The sequence below is a fragment of the Melospiza melodia genome, chromosome Z (assembly GCF_035770615.1).
Source record: "Melospiza melodia melodia isolate bMelMel2 chromosome Z, bMelMel2.pri, whole genome shotgun sequence".
NCBI lineage: Eukaryota > Metazoa > Chordata > Aves > Passeriformes > Passerellidae > Melospiza > Melospiza melodia.
In genome coordinates this window covers 75,793,117-75,809,506 of record NC_086226.1, presented here as the reverse complement: position 1 = coordinate 75,809,506, position 16,390 = coordinate 75,793,117, and the positions used below count along the sequence as shown (strand labels likewise).

Genomic DNA, 16,390 nt, shown 5'->3' with positions numbered 1-16,390 from the left:
ATCTGGCTGCCACACTCACACGGACATTGTAATTTGGGGACAGAAAGGAAGGAAGCAAATTATCAAACACCAGACACAACATGTATAGAAGAACTGTGTTCCTTTTTAGGAATGACTGGATCGTATTGATCCAGTCCAATTGGATGTCCAATGGATGAACTTTTGGAAAAGCTTTTGTATGGATTGGATTCCATGAAAGAAATCCAAGGAGGTGTTACACCGGACTGCAAAATGTCCAACAGCCTTTCCATCTCTTAAAAAGACATTGATGGCAGCTCCTGCCCTAGAGGTACCGGATTTGACTGAACCTTTTGCACTGTTCAGACATGAGTGCCTGTGCCTTGCACAGTCACTCCACATTTCGCTCAAGGGCTGGCAATCTATGGAAGAAGCGGGTTGAAAAGAGTGTATTTCTTAAAAAAGAGCTAAACAGTGTAACTGAGGGATGGCCAGTGCACCTCAGAGTAGGAGCCAGAACAGGTGAGGCTATTCTTTTGATAGAATAGGCCTGAAAATACATGGGGGGAAAAAGCAATTGATGTCCTGCAGAGGGTTAGGTCTGGTGAAGAGCAAAAAGGAGCTCACTGGTTTTCCTAAAGGAATAGATGGCACTCCTGGAACAAAAGACATGGTGCTAAAGACAGCTACTGCCTTGAACCCTGCTGTGTTCCTCAATCCCTCTGCAAGGAATCAGCTTCTCAAATCAAATAAGGACAGTTTCGGGAGCATCCAGTTCCCTGCTCAAGTGGCAATGATGTGCTGCAGAGCTCACAAGCAGACTGATGAGGAGACAAAATGCTGGAGAGGAGGCAGAACAAAGCATCTTGTTGCCAATTTTTTCCAAATTGTGAATTTTTCCAAATTAGAACCTGAAAACCACAATGAAAACAATCATTCTTCAAGTACCCTAATTGTCCTGAAGGATGGTAGGTAGCAACAAATGAACAAGTTAGAGTGCGTCAAGCAACAATGACACAAACTTGAGAAGACAAAGATAAAGAAACCCAATGGTGTATTGAAGGTACAGCAGACAATTTGGAAAGGCAGCTGCTTGGTGTTAGGCTGACAGGGATGGTGACAAGTGAAATGTAAAATCTTTTTAGAGAACAATGCCGAGTTTTACAAAAGAGTTCCTGGAGGGATCCAATAAAAGGGAAGTAGTACAGGAGATTTATTTCCAAAGACTATTTTCTGACTTACCTCAGCAGGAAGGGTCTAGGTACTTATTTGCCTTAGTAGGCCATTTTTCTGCATGGCCAGATAATTTTCCCTGTCACACAAAACAAAGCTTTAGACATAGCTCAAGTAATAATAAAAGAAATAACTCCCAGTTGAGACCTACTTAGCACATGGCGGTCTTACCCCAGCAACGAGATTGAGAGAACAAATCAGAGCCTACAAAGACAGAAATGAATACAATTTGCCAGGAAAGCACACAACAGATCACAAGAGGTTCCCCTTGCACTACTGAGAATCAGAATTCCAGTGGCTTCTAAAGAAAAACTGACCCCACAGGGAATGCTCTATGGAAGACCTTAGCAAGTCACAATCCTAATCTAGAGAAAGTCATATGAGAGGAAGTGATAATTTAAGTCCCTTTTCATCATCTTTTGGCCAAGTGCTCTCATTTCTACAGCAATTTTGGGTATGACCATCCCTGATGAGTTTGGATGCTCAGGTACATCCTCATCAAGCTGGGGACAGTGTCTGTGTCAGAAAGCACAGCAACAAGGCACTTCAAGAAAAGTTGGAAGGACGATTTGAAGTATTCCTAAGCACTCCTGCAGCAATAAAAGGGGATGGGACCACTACTATGATACACCTTCCCCCAAGGGGAGCCTGCCCCTACTCACAAGGAACTGGAGAGGAAAATATAGTTGAGAATTTGAAACTTAGATTTGTAAAGGTTGGAAATAATACACGTTTTTTGCTATGTTGAATTAGTTAGAAGAAATTCTATGAAATACCAGATAAGTCATGAATGGGTAACTATGAAAAATCCTCACTCTCAGCCCACAATCTTGCCAGCAGCATTCCTGCACGCTCTGTCAACCAGCAGCAGCCACCGGGCCAAGGGGAGGCTCCCCAGCACAATTCACCCCATGCCCCCCATGGCAGCGTTCCTGGGGCTGCTGCACTGCAGAGCTGTAGGAGAAACTCCTGACCCAGGCAAAAAAGCACCCAAGTCTCAGGGTTTAAGAGGTGACATTTTGCTGAACTTCACTTGACAGAGAACAGAAGGGAAAAATGGCTCAGATGTTCAATCTAAAATGCCCCAAGAATTCTCAGGAATGGGCACTCAACATAATTGGCACAGAGATGATTCAGGAATTTGTGGAACACTCTCCAAGGAAAAACGTCCTACTTGCATGTTCCCAAATGTTATCCTCCCTCAGTCAATTTCATATCTCTCCCAAAAGAAGGTTCTGGCATTGCTGGCCACACCTCTACCCTGTCAGCTGTATATATTCCTGACAAGAAACTTAGGAAAGGGTCTAGAATTCAAAGTCCCCATAAGTCTGTGCAGGAATTAACATTCGTGTATCTCTAGAGAGATGGGTTGTGACACAGTAGTTTGGAGAAAACTACAAAACTCATTGAGATTCCTTTGGAGACTCTTGAACCCAATTTCTCTTCAAAATCCATTGAAGTACCTTAACTCCAACACCTCTCCATGTGTTTTACAAATCTCTTGAAAAGAACTGGATATTCCGTGGCATCCACTGTCAAGGTGAGGCCGTGATTTACAAGCAGTCCTGAGAGCTGCTTCAGCTGACACCTTAGAGCAGCCCATGTGCACTGCTCTGTAACCCTCCTGAACACGGTCATTTCGGGAGGGGTTTGTCCAAACTTCAATGCCTTTGACCACTCAGGCAAAGAGTTTGCCACAACAAGAAAGGTCCAAAAACACATGTCCTAAACAATTTCCAGCTGCCACAATCTTTTCCTAAAAGGAGCACAACTTCACAGTAGAGGTAGTGGGTTTCCAACCTCTACTGATGAATTAATTTCAGTGGACAAACTTAAGACATGAGGAACTGAATTGACCAGAAGAAACCCACTCCAAATATAATACAAGCAACAACAGGAGAAAGAATTACAAACAGTGAGATTTCTTTATTGTTCATGTTCAATACTATCATCTTTCAACTTCTTAAACTTACTAAACTTCTTTGAACTAATTCTACGCTTTTAAGTAATAACCTACTGCTCAATACTAAAGGAACTTACTGTACAAAACTAACTTTAAAAATCCTAAAAACCTAATCTTGTATTTGAAATAAAAAATCCAGGGTTCGCAAATTTCAGGAGGCTGAAGCAGGTGTCTGGTGCCAGTATTCCACTTACAGCTGGTCAAATTCAGAAATGTGGCTCTGAATATGGGCCAGCTTGTTGTGGAGGTACAGGCACCTGCTCTTCATTTCAGAGTACCTGGGACTACCCTGTGAAGGAGAAAGAAAAAGAAAATCAGGTCATGCAAACACTTCTGCAAAGTCTACACTCTGATGTCCTTTGCTTTAGAAAAGCCTTGAGGCGGACTCAGCAGTTACCACGGCCCCACAGCTTTGGTGTCACACGTACCTGTTGTAACTGCTGATAATCTGCTAGGATTCGATGATGCAGTGCCTACAAGAGAAAAAAATGAGGAGTATTTCACCACCACTACGAAATGCAAACATTGGTACAACACTGAAACTTCACTCAGTCTGAATCTAGACATTTCCTTCTCTGTCAGCCACCACTCTTCTGGGAGATTTCCAAAAACGAAAGTCCCACGCCCAGCATCACCCAAGATCTGCAATTAAGCCTCTCAACAGGCAACAGAAGGAGCCCATGCTCTAAGACACTGCTTGGGACACCTCTCCTCTTACTGCTCCATTGCAGACAGCTCAAACAGAGGCTTTTGGGCACAGTCTTGCAAAAATCAGACCCAGCCCAAGCAGTGTCTGACCATTTATGCCAATTCTGCAGGTTCCCTTTATTTCACTGAGCAGCTCCAGGGAATCCAAAACACTGCTGTGATGATGAAGCACAGTCTTCATGGTTTTGTCCTTCTTTACCTGATAGGATTCAGAGCCTGGAGTCAGACACTTCCATTGCTCCTGAAACTGTCTGAACTTCTTTGTGATCTTCTCAATCTGAGAATGTAAATTCCAGTATTCATCATACTCTGCATTGAAGTCATCCTTGTAGCGCTGGCGTTGCTCCAAGGAGATGATGGCTATGTATTTTCTTAGGGAAAAAATGAGGCCATTTTTCCATGAGTGAACTCTAAGAGAACATTCCAGTATGTTTCCAGTCCATAAAACACATGTGTAATTTTACACCAAGCACTGGGTAATGTCAAACACAGACACCCAAGATTTGAGTCAGCTGCTCTGGGACTGACAGTTTCTACTTTCAAGCTCATGTGCATGAAGAGAATGCAATTAGGTAGCTCAGGAATCTGTAAAATTTCTATCATACTTAGTTACTAACACGTGACATTGCAGAGGTATTCTTCATCAGGAAGTTGTTTAAACTTAGAAAACATTTGTTTTAATTTCAAATGTCAAAGGAAAAACACAGCATCTTAAGGAAGAGGAGATACATTACTAAATTATAATCTCATCCTCTGTAGGAAAAGCTTAAATTAGTTACATTTCCTTATGACAATGCGTCTCTAAAACATATTTGTCAGGGACCGCATTTATGGAGTTGAGTGCACAGAGTTGGACTTTTGAGCTACATTCTTTACTGTTTAACACCAGAGTTAATTATAATATTGGATTCTTCAAGCGGACAGCAGTTACATCACTGATCATGGAACTGAGGCATTTGCAATACAGCCACAAAATCAATCTCTAGATCAGCCTGAAACAACTACTCCATAAAGAACATCTGCTCCTAAGGAGGGCACAATTCATTAATGCTTCAGGCCACTGATGGGAGTCAAACCTTCTTCATTCCCTTCTCCTTCAAATCAACAGGCATGAGGTTTATCAAGCTCATGATAAAAATCCAAGATGAAGAGGGAATGAGAACAATAGATGCCACTTCCCAACACTCTCACACCAATGCTTCTGCTCCTCTAGGCCTTAAGATCTTGCTCTTTTTCAATAACAAAAGCTGCCGCAACATGGGAATAAGTTCTTCAAACCATCCTGAGGCTGATATTAAAAGGAGTAAATTTTTAACAAGGACTGAAAACAACTGGTGCCAAGGATGCATTCCAGGCCAGACACAACGGACTAGTGTGCAGGATAAGTTTGGAAAGAAAACTACAGATGGCTTTCAACATTTTGGGAGGCACCGGAGCAATGTGACCCAGGGCCCTGCTGCACCTGCTCCAAAGGCCGCAGCTGCCCCAGGGCTGCAGGAGGCCTGACTGCCCTTGCCAACATCCCTGCTCTCACACAAGCTGGCGGCAAGTTCCAGTCTTTTATACCACACACACACACACACACACACACACACACACACACACACTTCTCCCTCCCCTCCTGCACTGCAAATCCAATGATGGCATGCAGCAGCACTGCTGCAGCTGAGCCTGTGCAACTGCACTGCAGGAAGGGAGGGCCCATCCGGGCCTAACCCACCTCGGTGTTCATCTCTGCTCTGAGCCTTCCAGGCCCAACTAAACCTGCTCAAACTCACCCTTTCAGCACAGGAAAGAGCTTGACACTGCACCCCACTGATAGGGGCAAGGGTGAATTGTTCTTTTACTCACCTCAAGTAATCTGGTTGGTCGCTTGTTGCAGAGCATGTGGAGGCAATGGAAGTATCTCTTCTTGCTCCTGCAGAAAAGCACAATTTTGACACTCTTCATCAGGAGATCTTTAAAAGTCCAATAGACCCCATTGGACAGTCTTGAAAAAGTCCTTCAGAGCATTCTTCTCACAGCTAATTACTCACAAGAAGCAACAACATTGAATAATACGGCACAAACAACCTTCTCCAAAGAACCATTCCTGGGAATTAGAAAGAGGGAATGGCCACTGTATTCTACAGGTTGTGCATTCCCATAGGGTTAGTCCCAGCTCAGCATTTCTTATTTGATGGCATTATGTGGCATCTACAGAGCCATTCAAGTGATGCATCAAAAGATGCAGCTTCACAAAAGACAACAGCTTGAGAGAAATCAAAATCGAGTTTCTAACCAGTAATAAAGAAGAAAGCTGAGGTGGTTCTCATGCCATGTTTTTATCCCCATTTCCCTGCCAAATCCAGAGGCCCAAAGTTTTGATGAGTGCCTGCACTCTTGTCTGCAGGAAAGCCAATTCCATTCTATAGGGCTTACTGGCACTAAGGCTCCAATACCCTGCAGACAAAACCCAGTGCTCCTCATTAACGTGGCAGGATGGGCTTGGAAACAGCTCTGCACTTGGGAATTGCCCTTTGGCTCTTGGCAGAGGCATTTGGGAAACAGTGCACACGTAACCTCTCATCTCTCTTTCCAAAGAAATGTTCAAGAATTACCATCCTAATAAAAAGAGCTGCCATAAAGACAAGGCAGCTGAAACTGGAAGGAACAATCAAGATCATGGTAGTCTCTCTCTGCTTTCCATTTCAGGTCTTGTGGCAAGCATAATAATTCCACATGATCCGTTCCATTCCTTGTGACCTTCCATTTGCCATTGTTTACACAAATTAATCTTGTGAAAACTCAGTCATTCTTGACAATATTGAAGATACCTGAACTTGAATTCTTGAGGAAAGAACTGTTGTGTGATGTTCCACTTTCTTTTCTTGATTTCAGTTGTATAGCAGAGGTATAAAAAGAAGAGTCAAAGTGGTAGTAAAACTGGACAGAAAGACCAAGAGTCACAGTATGTTCAGAGCAACTTGGAAGAACAGCTTTGCTGTGAGCATTTCATTCCTAAAAGTACATTTGCTCTCATGCCTCAGTCCACATCAAAGTTTCAGCCTAAGCCCCAACTTGAGACATGGAAAAGATTTTTCCTTCACTTGCTGGGCAGAATTTGGGAACTGGCTCCTGAACAAAGCTGCTCACATGAGTTTATAGATTTAAGCAAAAATCTTTCCAAAGGCATCCCAAGGTTTGCAGGTACCGTGTCTGTGTCCAGAAGAAATGTGGAAAGACCATCTCAAAGCACCTGTCTCCACAAGCACACCACCACTTGCAAGAGGCATCTGCACACTTCAAACCTGCCTCCAGGCTGAACCCAATAGGGAATTTGCAAGCTCATCCTCCGAAAGGGACAACCCACAGATTTAACAAAGCAACTGAACTGTGCCTTGCTGGGTGTGTCCCTGTCATCAGAAATCAAGCGTTCTTTATGCATTTCTGTTTACCTTTTCTATGCTGTTTCCAATCTGTACCACTTCCACACCTTTTGAAGAATGAAATTCTACAGCTGGGATGGAGAGGAAACTGCCAGCGCAGTTCAAAGTAGAACTGCTTGAAACCACAGCCCAGGATTTGTAGCTTTTGCAGTTTCCATGAAAAGGCTGAGTTCAATGAAAACAACCATGGAATCACTGAGATTTTATCAATATGTATCAGCAAACGAGTCTGCAATAAATGTGTGACAGGTTTCTGCCTTCAACATGCAGTCTTGAAAATCTGCTGATTGAAAAAGCACTGACTCAATCAACACTTGTGATTTTACTAGAAATCAGATGGAAAGAATACAATCCATTGCCTGTGGCTATCCATTGTCTGGCTCTTCCTTTTAACCAGCTTCTCCTAACAGCAATCTATTTCACATTTCATTGTTCTTCATTGGTATTGAACTACCTAAAGAAAGAATTTCTAAAAATTAGTATAGAAATTGTAGGTTTTTTTGTTGTTTTCAACAAGGTTCCATCAGCACAGGTTCTGGGCTTTGTTATAGTTGTCTTTTAAACCAAGAGACAAAATCTTATGTAATGGCAGAAATAGAAAGAAGTCTTGATTTATCATGACCATACATCAAGGAAAAGGATTGAGCAGTCATGCAGTGCAGCGCCTTTATATATCCAGTGCCCGCATTCAAAGCTCCCTTTTCACACGGTGTAAAAACACAATTAACTATTTCAGAACACTGACAAAGAAGGATTTTCCCATAAGATAAACCAACACAACAGGAATGTGAGAGAAAAACAGATGGCAAGAAGAAAACCTCGAAGTCTTGGCATAACAGAAGAAAAGGTTTGGAATTAGGACAAAAGACAAAAACCTCCACAGTAGAGACTGTGGGTGAGGAAAATCCCTGCTTTCGTGGCTTCTAGCCCAAGATGTGGGCACAGCTGTGACCACCCTGTGGATACTCCAATCTTGGACAGTATAAAGGAGGCACCTCCAGAGAGACTTGGAGATCCCCACCATTGAGAAGACCAAGGGTGAAGAAGGACAGGCTGGACAATAGAGAGTCCATGTGGTGATGATATCTCCCCACTTAATGTCTCTCTCTCCCCCTCACCCTGCCTCTCTTCTCTCATTTCTTTCTATCTCACTAGTTTGCATTTCCTCTTCAATAACATTTTTACTATTGACTGTGAAAAAGAGTCATGCTTGCACCTTCATTTAGGCAGAAGCTTCTCCTAATAACCAAATCTTTACACCTCAGTTATCCACACAGGAGTCAGGAAATCCAGCACATCAATACCTTCATCGAAATCCAAGCGGTGCCACTGCTTCAGCCTCCCCAATTCATTTTTCTCCCTGTTTGAACTGGGGATCTCCTTCTGCTCCCTGGCAGGTGCTGGGATTCTGGAACTCGGAAATTTCTCTGTTGGTTGCACCACATGAGTGCAGAGGGAAATGGAGCCAGCACTTGGAGACATGTCCAAAGGGAAAAGAGATGTGGAGGGCAGAAGGCAGGAAGGAAAGTGGCCACCAGCTGCTGGCTGGACATGACTGGGCTGGTGGTCAATTCTCCTCTTCTTGTTTGTCACAGGACTGGAGAACTCAGAAGCCAGAGGCCGTTTCTGCAACAATAACAAAATAATTCATTCATTCACCAATGATCAGGATCATCTTTTGCTCCCATTCTGAAAAAGCAGCACTTCTGAACATGCAAAGGTTGAAAACATGTTTTTCTTCACTAAAAAGTGCATTCAAACCAGGAAGTACTCCAGGTAAAGGAAGTACTGAGGCTCTGTCTCACTCCTACTTTCTCATCTTAGCACTCAGCAAGTCCCACTTCATATCAGTATCTAAAAAGCTTTGAGAGAAAGACATTCCTTTTGGGAGCTCCATCAAAGGATTCCCTGAAAGGGAATGTCCTGCACTTTCACATCACAGCTTTTACACCACCTGCAAGTCTTCTGAAATTTACCATAGAGTCCAGAATTTTAAAAAAACACAAATACCTGAGCAGGTCTTACTGGAGCATCTCTCTCAGAAGGCCCTGGAGATGTTTCTTGGCTGGTGTTGGTGGTCTTCTGAGATGGAGTTGATTTTCTGTATGGATGGGCCAATATTTTATGTTACAAAGCCTAAATATCAACTGTACTTTCCTTGCAAGGAAATCAGAGTCCTTGAGTGTCAGGACTCAAGCACACAGCATGAAGCTGACTTGGGGGAGCTTTAGGCAGGATACCAGGAAAATGTTCTGCCCCAGAGGGTGCTGGAGCACTGCAACAGGCTCCCCAGGCCAGTGGTCACTGCAGGAGGCTTCAAGAAGAGTTTGGACAACACTCTTGGGCACCTGGTGTGATTCTTGTGGTGTCCTGTGCAGAGCCAGGATCCTGGCAGGTCCCTTCTACCTCCCCATATTCTAACAATCTAAGCTACACTAACTAGGGATTTTTTTTCCCTTTCTCTGAGCAACTGAACTTACCCAGACAGGATTAACTTCAAATTCTGTCTGTCTATTTCAGTGTAGCCAGGCCAATCAGTCTGAAGGCTTTGAAAGAGATGTTCCTTCAGACTGAAGGAATTATCCTTTGCATTCCACTTGGCTACCTACAGGCAGATATGTAGGAAAGAAAACCTTTATTATGCTTGCTGCATGCAAACTATATAAATAGGATTGGTCCTGAACAGCTGCTTATGAGAACCCAGTTTCAACTAAATTATGTCTTTTAGTACAGAGCTTGATTATTCCTCTATCACATGAGTTTTAAGCCTTTTATTACTCTTTCACCACTAGAAAACACCAAGGATCTCCATCCATATCTAGCAATATTTCCTGTGAAAACAACATTGAGAGCTACAGTGAGTAAGGAGAGGGAGTCAAACCCAGGATCCCTCATCATGTGGCAGAGCCAGGGTTCATTCTAGCAAATCCTGCCATCAGAAGGCCATGCATAGGCCTTCCTCTATTTCTCTGAACTCAAATGAGGATCATATCGTCCTCAAGACAAATACAAAGTCTACTCAAAAAGGTAAATTGTGGTAATAAAACCTCCCGACCACTGATCTCTAAAGTTCAGGTTTTGACTTCATCCCCTGACACCTGCTCAGAGTTCCACTGAAAAGTGCATTGGGAAAAATCTCCATCAATTTGACCCCTGCAACACACTGCATAACTCATCTAACACCCCACCACCATTTCTCACAACTTTGACTTTTTGCCTTGAAAACATAATTTATGTCTAGATTGATGCCTATCTGCCCAAAGCTAAAAAAGAAATGTAAAAGTGACAAAGATACTCAGAATCAGGGATTGACTACTTAGAAACAGAAATCAGGTTGTGTTGGAAAGGAAGCAAATGTGTGTGTGTACCAGATCTCAGCAAGCTCACTCTGCCCATTTGAGACTTATACAAAATAAACCCCCACTTGCTCTGATGTCCACAAAAGTCTGAGCAAGGCATTTCAGGCTGCAGGGCTGCTCACACAGAACTTTCACAATGCAAACCTGGACCCTGAGGCAGTTCCTACAGCACATGGACTCCAGGGAAATATCAAATATTGCAACGGCACAGGAGAAAATGTTTTCATCCTTTAGAATCTAAAGAGCTGAAAATTCATAATCAACTTGAAAAATAAATGAGCTACTTCAGTTGGGGTGGCAGAACAAGGCTCTCATTATATTGTGAATGTCTTCAAGGTGAAAAAGCTCTGCCACGGCCTTGAGCAAACCCAGCAACAAATTTCCTAGGTTCAGGGATTGAGTTCTTAAAAGTCACTGTAGGATCAACCAAAACTGCATCCATGTTGAATACTCCTCCATGGACTAGGTTTCAAGATACTGTTTTCCTAGATAAGGAGGAAATGTTGCTACTGGATATATTAAGGATGGCATCATTCAGCAACGGCCATGGGGAACAGGGAATATTGAAAAAGGCAGGAAAGAACCACTGCATCTTTCAATGCATGTGCATCCTTATGTTGGCTGTAGTAACAAAATAACCATGGAATTCAGAGGAGTACTTTAGAAGTTGGTGAATAAATGAGATCCAAGGAAGATGGAGCTTTAATTCACATGACAACAAAGAAACCCTCTGCTCAAATTTTCGCTACCATCTTCAACATGGAGGATGTGCCTGGAACACCCTGGAAGGCAATCCCCACAGATCCCAGCAGAAGCCAAGTACCATTGAGAGGCCACCAACTCTGTTCAAATGAAACACTGGCCTCTGCAGTTCCTGAACTTCTCTGCTCTGGAGCTTCTCCCAGGAAATTTTAAGTGCCATCACAAACCATTTCACACAATCAAGGAACACCTGGTACTCCATGAAGCAGTTAAACAGTGCATGGAAAAGAAAGAGAATGGAATAAGGCATCAGGAGCAACAAGATTACAAAGTGATACTCCTTGCCAGCCATTCTAGGAAAACAACAATGCCTCAAATGTTTTGAAGTTTTCCTTCTTTCTGTCAAATGGACCTGCAGCTTGAGACCTCTGGATGAAGCCGATGGAAGAATTTAAGAGGGAGCATTCCCTAACTTGTTCATCGGTATCTAATTTAAAGAGACAGTAATGAAAAAGACAATTAGGTACAAAACAATAGCTCGGTGGAAATAATGCTGTTACAAACTCCACAATCTCACCTGCTGAAGGATCTTTGCAAGGCTGCCCTTGTCCTTTTGCATGACTCCATCTCTCTGCAAGCGAGCAAGCAACTCTGGCTTCTTGTAAGCCCTCAGAGCAAGTAAATGAATCACCCTGTCTCTGTAGGGTCGCCGATAAACAGCACGGCAAGGATTCTGTTCACTCCCTGCAGGCTTCATTGGCTTTGTTCTCTTGTCCTCAGGGGAAGGGCATGAAGCATTTCGTTTGGCTCTTCTCACATCTGCTGGTTTGCCCAAAGGAAAGGAAAGCAGAAAAAGAAGTGTCAAATGGGAAGTTTTCAGAAGGGAAAAGAGTTGATTGAAAATGATGATGGAAATCTTGGAGACAGAGCTGCACTTGCATATCCTTGTGGATCCCTTTGAATTCACATATTCTCTGACTCTGTGACAAAGCCCAATCCCTAACTGGTACTGGATGGAGCATGTTGCAAAGGCACCCTGTACCCTACCAGAAACCAGACCTGTGTCATCTGAATTTCTCTGTGCCAGGCCAAAGCAGATGTGGCACAATGTTCCAAAATTGACTCTTTAATGCCAGCCCTCACATGCCGGGTATTCAAGGTTGAATATTCCCAAAGGAACTATGTAGACCACCAGCAAGAATCACACAAATCATCAATCACATGTGAAACAGAACATCCCCAATGAATACCTCAGAAGTTGAGTTTTGTCTCTCCAAAAGCCATCATGATGCTGCCTTAAAATGCTCTGCACGAGGCCAAGGCAGAGCAAGAGCTGCACTCGCAGGGGCAGGGATGTCCCTGCAGGCAGGTGACTGCAGCCACAGCCAGGTCAGAGCCTGTTTTGCTCAGGGCAGCTGGCTGTGCCTGCCTCAGCTCCCTGCTGCAGGCAGCACCACTGAGTGCCTGGAAGGGGAATGTGCACCTGGTGTCTGCCCGGAGCCAGGCTCCTTGGGGAAACTGCACTCAGAACAGGTTAATACAAATGGCACCACCTAAGCACAGTGTGCTTTGAGGGGAATGTTGGAATCTGTCAGTAAGATGAAATCAATATCTTCCTTTCAATTTCCTTGAAAAGGACCCAGTGTAGTATTGTGGTAACATTCACTTATTAATGACCCACAGAAATAATTAAATCAAGCATGGTTTTCCCATACTGACGTTGTGAAAAATTCACTATGCAACTTCCTAAAGTGCATTTTCTTTCAATTTCCCAATTTGATTTAATGGATAATGACAGTGCCTAGGTGTTCCAAAACCAAAATCTTAGCTACCAAGTCTGTGAATTTAAGTGCATAAGGTGGTCCACAGCTTGACCTCTTTGTGCCAAATTGCAAGCCATTAAGCAGTATGGGAACAAGGAAGGACTGGCAGACTTTCTCAGGGGAAATAAACCACTGTCCAAATGCAGTGACAAGAGACTGCAAGGCTGACCTGAGGGCAAACCACCTCCAGGTTGAGATCTCAGAACACAAGACATCCCCCGTCCCCAAACTATGCTGCAAAAATGAATGACCAAGTTGAAAATCTTACAGACATTGAGCAAAAGATGAAACACAGCCATACCTCCAAGTGGGTTATAGAATTCGACATCCTGTGCACTTCCATTGTGCAACGCCTGGATGGCATTGGGCTAAAGGGAAAAAGAAATTTTCCGTAAAATCTTCAGCCTACTCTCCATTACTGCTGATTAACAAGGCCCTCCATATAAAACAGAAGCTGTATTTGCAAAGGTTTGCTGTCACATCACCAAAAAGGGCTGCTTTGACACAGTTCTCCCTCTGAAAACAGCTGGCTACAAATGTGCCCTGAGAGAGCCACCCTCACTCAGCCTCTAATGCAGCCAAGCCTTCAAGTAGCAAGTCATCCTTTCCCAGTTCCTGGAATTTATAGGCACAGGCGTCCCTTGAAATCGAGTGCCTGAGTACAATTGAACTGGTCAGTGCTAAGCAAAATCTCCAGAGAGGTTCACAAAAAGATCTGAATGTTGGGGCATGACCAGCACTGTGTTTTATTGGGCACTAAGGAAGCCCATCCTGGAGTCAGCTCCAGGAAGAACTTCAACTGCAAAAGGATGAATTTCATCTGTAACAGGCACCCAACCCTTTCTATTTCTTCAACTTTAGATGCACCTTTTGCATAGATGTAAAATGGAACCAGTTTATCCTAAGTTAGCCAGATACTACAAAATTTGGGTTTCTTGGCTGAACTCATCATTTAGTAGAGAATATGTCACATTCCATTGGAATGCAAAAATAACTTAAATATCTATTGGCATAAAGATTTTTTCTTAACATAAACAACCTACTGCCATGCAAGTGCTTCATTCTGAAAGCAACATTACTTGACAGTGAAGCTAATAAGCTATTCATTTTAAATTGGCCTAAACTTTTACTGAAATACAAGTATCACCTGCAATGGTCGCAACAAGCAATATTCAACAAGTCTTTTTTCTAAATCCTTCAATATTTTAGCTTGTGAGACTATTCATCCTTCATTCATGTCGCTGTCATTTAGAGAAAGTGCTGCCTCAACCCAATTCCATACATATTTCTGTTTCAATCATCACTACTGGCAAAGATCAGAACAGGGACTTGACATGAAGGGGAAGGGGAAGAGGGCGTCCCCTGAACTTCACATGCTTTTACGTCAGCTTAACGAATCAGTAAGCTCAAAGAGCATCTGTGCGTTTTATAGAAGAATGGAAACAAATCATGTAAGGCAGCAAACCCATCAGCTTGGAATACTTATGCAGCTTTTCGTTGCTTGTTTAGCACACAGTTTTTTCTAATTAATGATTTTAATTATATATGTCATTAATCAATTAAATAATCATAGGCAGTACATTGATTACAAGCAGTGTATTAGTCTTAAGCATTATAATTTTCTGCTCTACAGAGAAGGTAGGTAAGTGTCTTTGGAGAGTCTATTGCCAAAGTTGGATTGTTAGACCACCACAACTTTTAGCTTTGCTAAACTAACCCTGATAACCTCCAAAAGACAAAGCCTGAGGGAGTAGAAGGATGGACACCTGGATCCTAGAGTTCCTAGCCCTCCATGAACACGTTGGAGTAGCCAGAAGACAAAGAAGAAACAAATTAAGACATTTCAGTCTCAGAGCCTAAATCAACTGTTCTGGGGAAAAAAGATAATAAGGAAACTTAAAAATGTCGACAAATTGGCATGAGAAGAGAGACATCAATATGCAAGAAAAGATAGAAGACTAATTAATGTGGACAATGATGTAATTTAGAGCCAATGAACAGTCATTTCTTTGTTGGCTAAAAATCTACAAATAAGGGGGAAACTTTGAAAGCGACATGCATGTGCCTGGAGTTCTCCCCTCTGCACCACAGCTGGAACTAAAAAAATGCCTACTCCTAATACCAAAAAATTACAGTTCAAGGGCTTCATCTATCCTTGGATTTTTGGTGACCTGGGTATAAACACAGAACAATGAGAAATCAGAGCATTTTGAGCATGAGGCAGACCCAGAGCATGAATTTCCTGGATGGCACAGCATGGGGAACCTGCCACATCTGCAGACACCTCCTCTGTGTCATCCCCCGAGGCAGCTGCCTCAAAGGGCCCTTGGAGCACCAGAGGGGCCCCAGCCCTGCCCAACAGGTCCCGCGGGCTCAGCAGCACCTGACACCAACACCATGGCCAAGCCCCCACCCGCTGCCAACCCGCAGAGCCCCACACCTGCCCCTCACCTGCTGCTCCTGGCACCTCTGGCTCACCCTGACGGGCATGGCAGTGCTGGTGGGGGCCCTGCGGGACGCAGTGCGGATTGGGGCCCTGCGGAACTCACTGGATCCTGCCCTGGCCCGCAGCTCTGACATCCCGCTCTGCCTCGGCTGCTCCCGCTCCCAAATACACACTGATCCTGCTGAAATATCTGAAAAATGAAAAATACTTCTTAGGAAAATGGGTTCCTGGATATTTGGCTATTGTGGCTTTCAAGGCTCATCAACAAGAAGGGAGATGATTCCCATGAAACAAGAAGCAGCCAACAAGCTGGAAGTGATGGTCAGGCAATGGAAAGGCAGGTGACTTCTTGGCTGAATTGCCTTGTGGAGGTGCAGGGCCTGACAGGCTTCAGTGACCTCAGACACAGGGCAGGTCAGCAAGGTTTAGGAAGAAGGATGCACCACTGATGGTAGACACAAAAAATGCAGAATTTATGGCCACAAGCACATTTGGACAAAAAAAAGAAACAAACTTATAAAGGCAATTCATCAACTATGCTGAATCACCTCCAGCAGGGTAAAAGGCCATTCCAGCAGGAGCAGACCATGGCCACACACTCAAAAAACCTCTCTCTAAGAAGAAGAGAGAAACTCAGCATGCAGAATAATGAGCACGAGAAGTGAAAAGATCATTTTCGAACAGCAGACAGAATACTCCTTATGAAAAGAACTACGGAACTTGCAAGCATTGAACACTGGTTCCTTTCTTTGCTCAAATGTATAAATACT

General features: G+C 43.5%; 1 protein-coding gene across 1 annotated transcript; it reads right to left on the bottom strand.

Moving 5' to 3' along the window:
• Nucleotides 1-3,344: 3,344 nt before the first annotated feature.
• LOC134432553 (RNA polymerase II elongation factor ELL2-like) lies at nucleotides 3,345-15,754 on the bottom strand. Its single transcript, XM_063181398.1, has 9 exons — nucleotides 15,626-15,754; nucleotides 11,929-12,126; nucleotides 9,771-9,895; nucleotides 9,316-9,391; nucleotides 6,679-6,787; nucleotides 5,714-5,780; nucleotides 4,062-4,233; nucleotides 3,583-3,627; nucleotides 3,345-3,443 (listed from the first exon to the last, which is right to left on the bottom strand). Exons 1-9 carry the CDS (start codon nucleotides 15,752-15,754, stop codon nucleotides 3,345-3,347), a joined length of 1,020 nt encoding a protein of 339 aa, XP_063037468.1.
• Nucleotides 15,755-16,390: the final 636 nt, after the last annotated feature.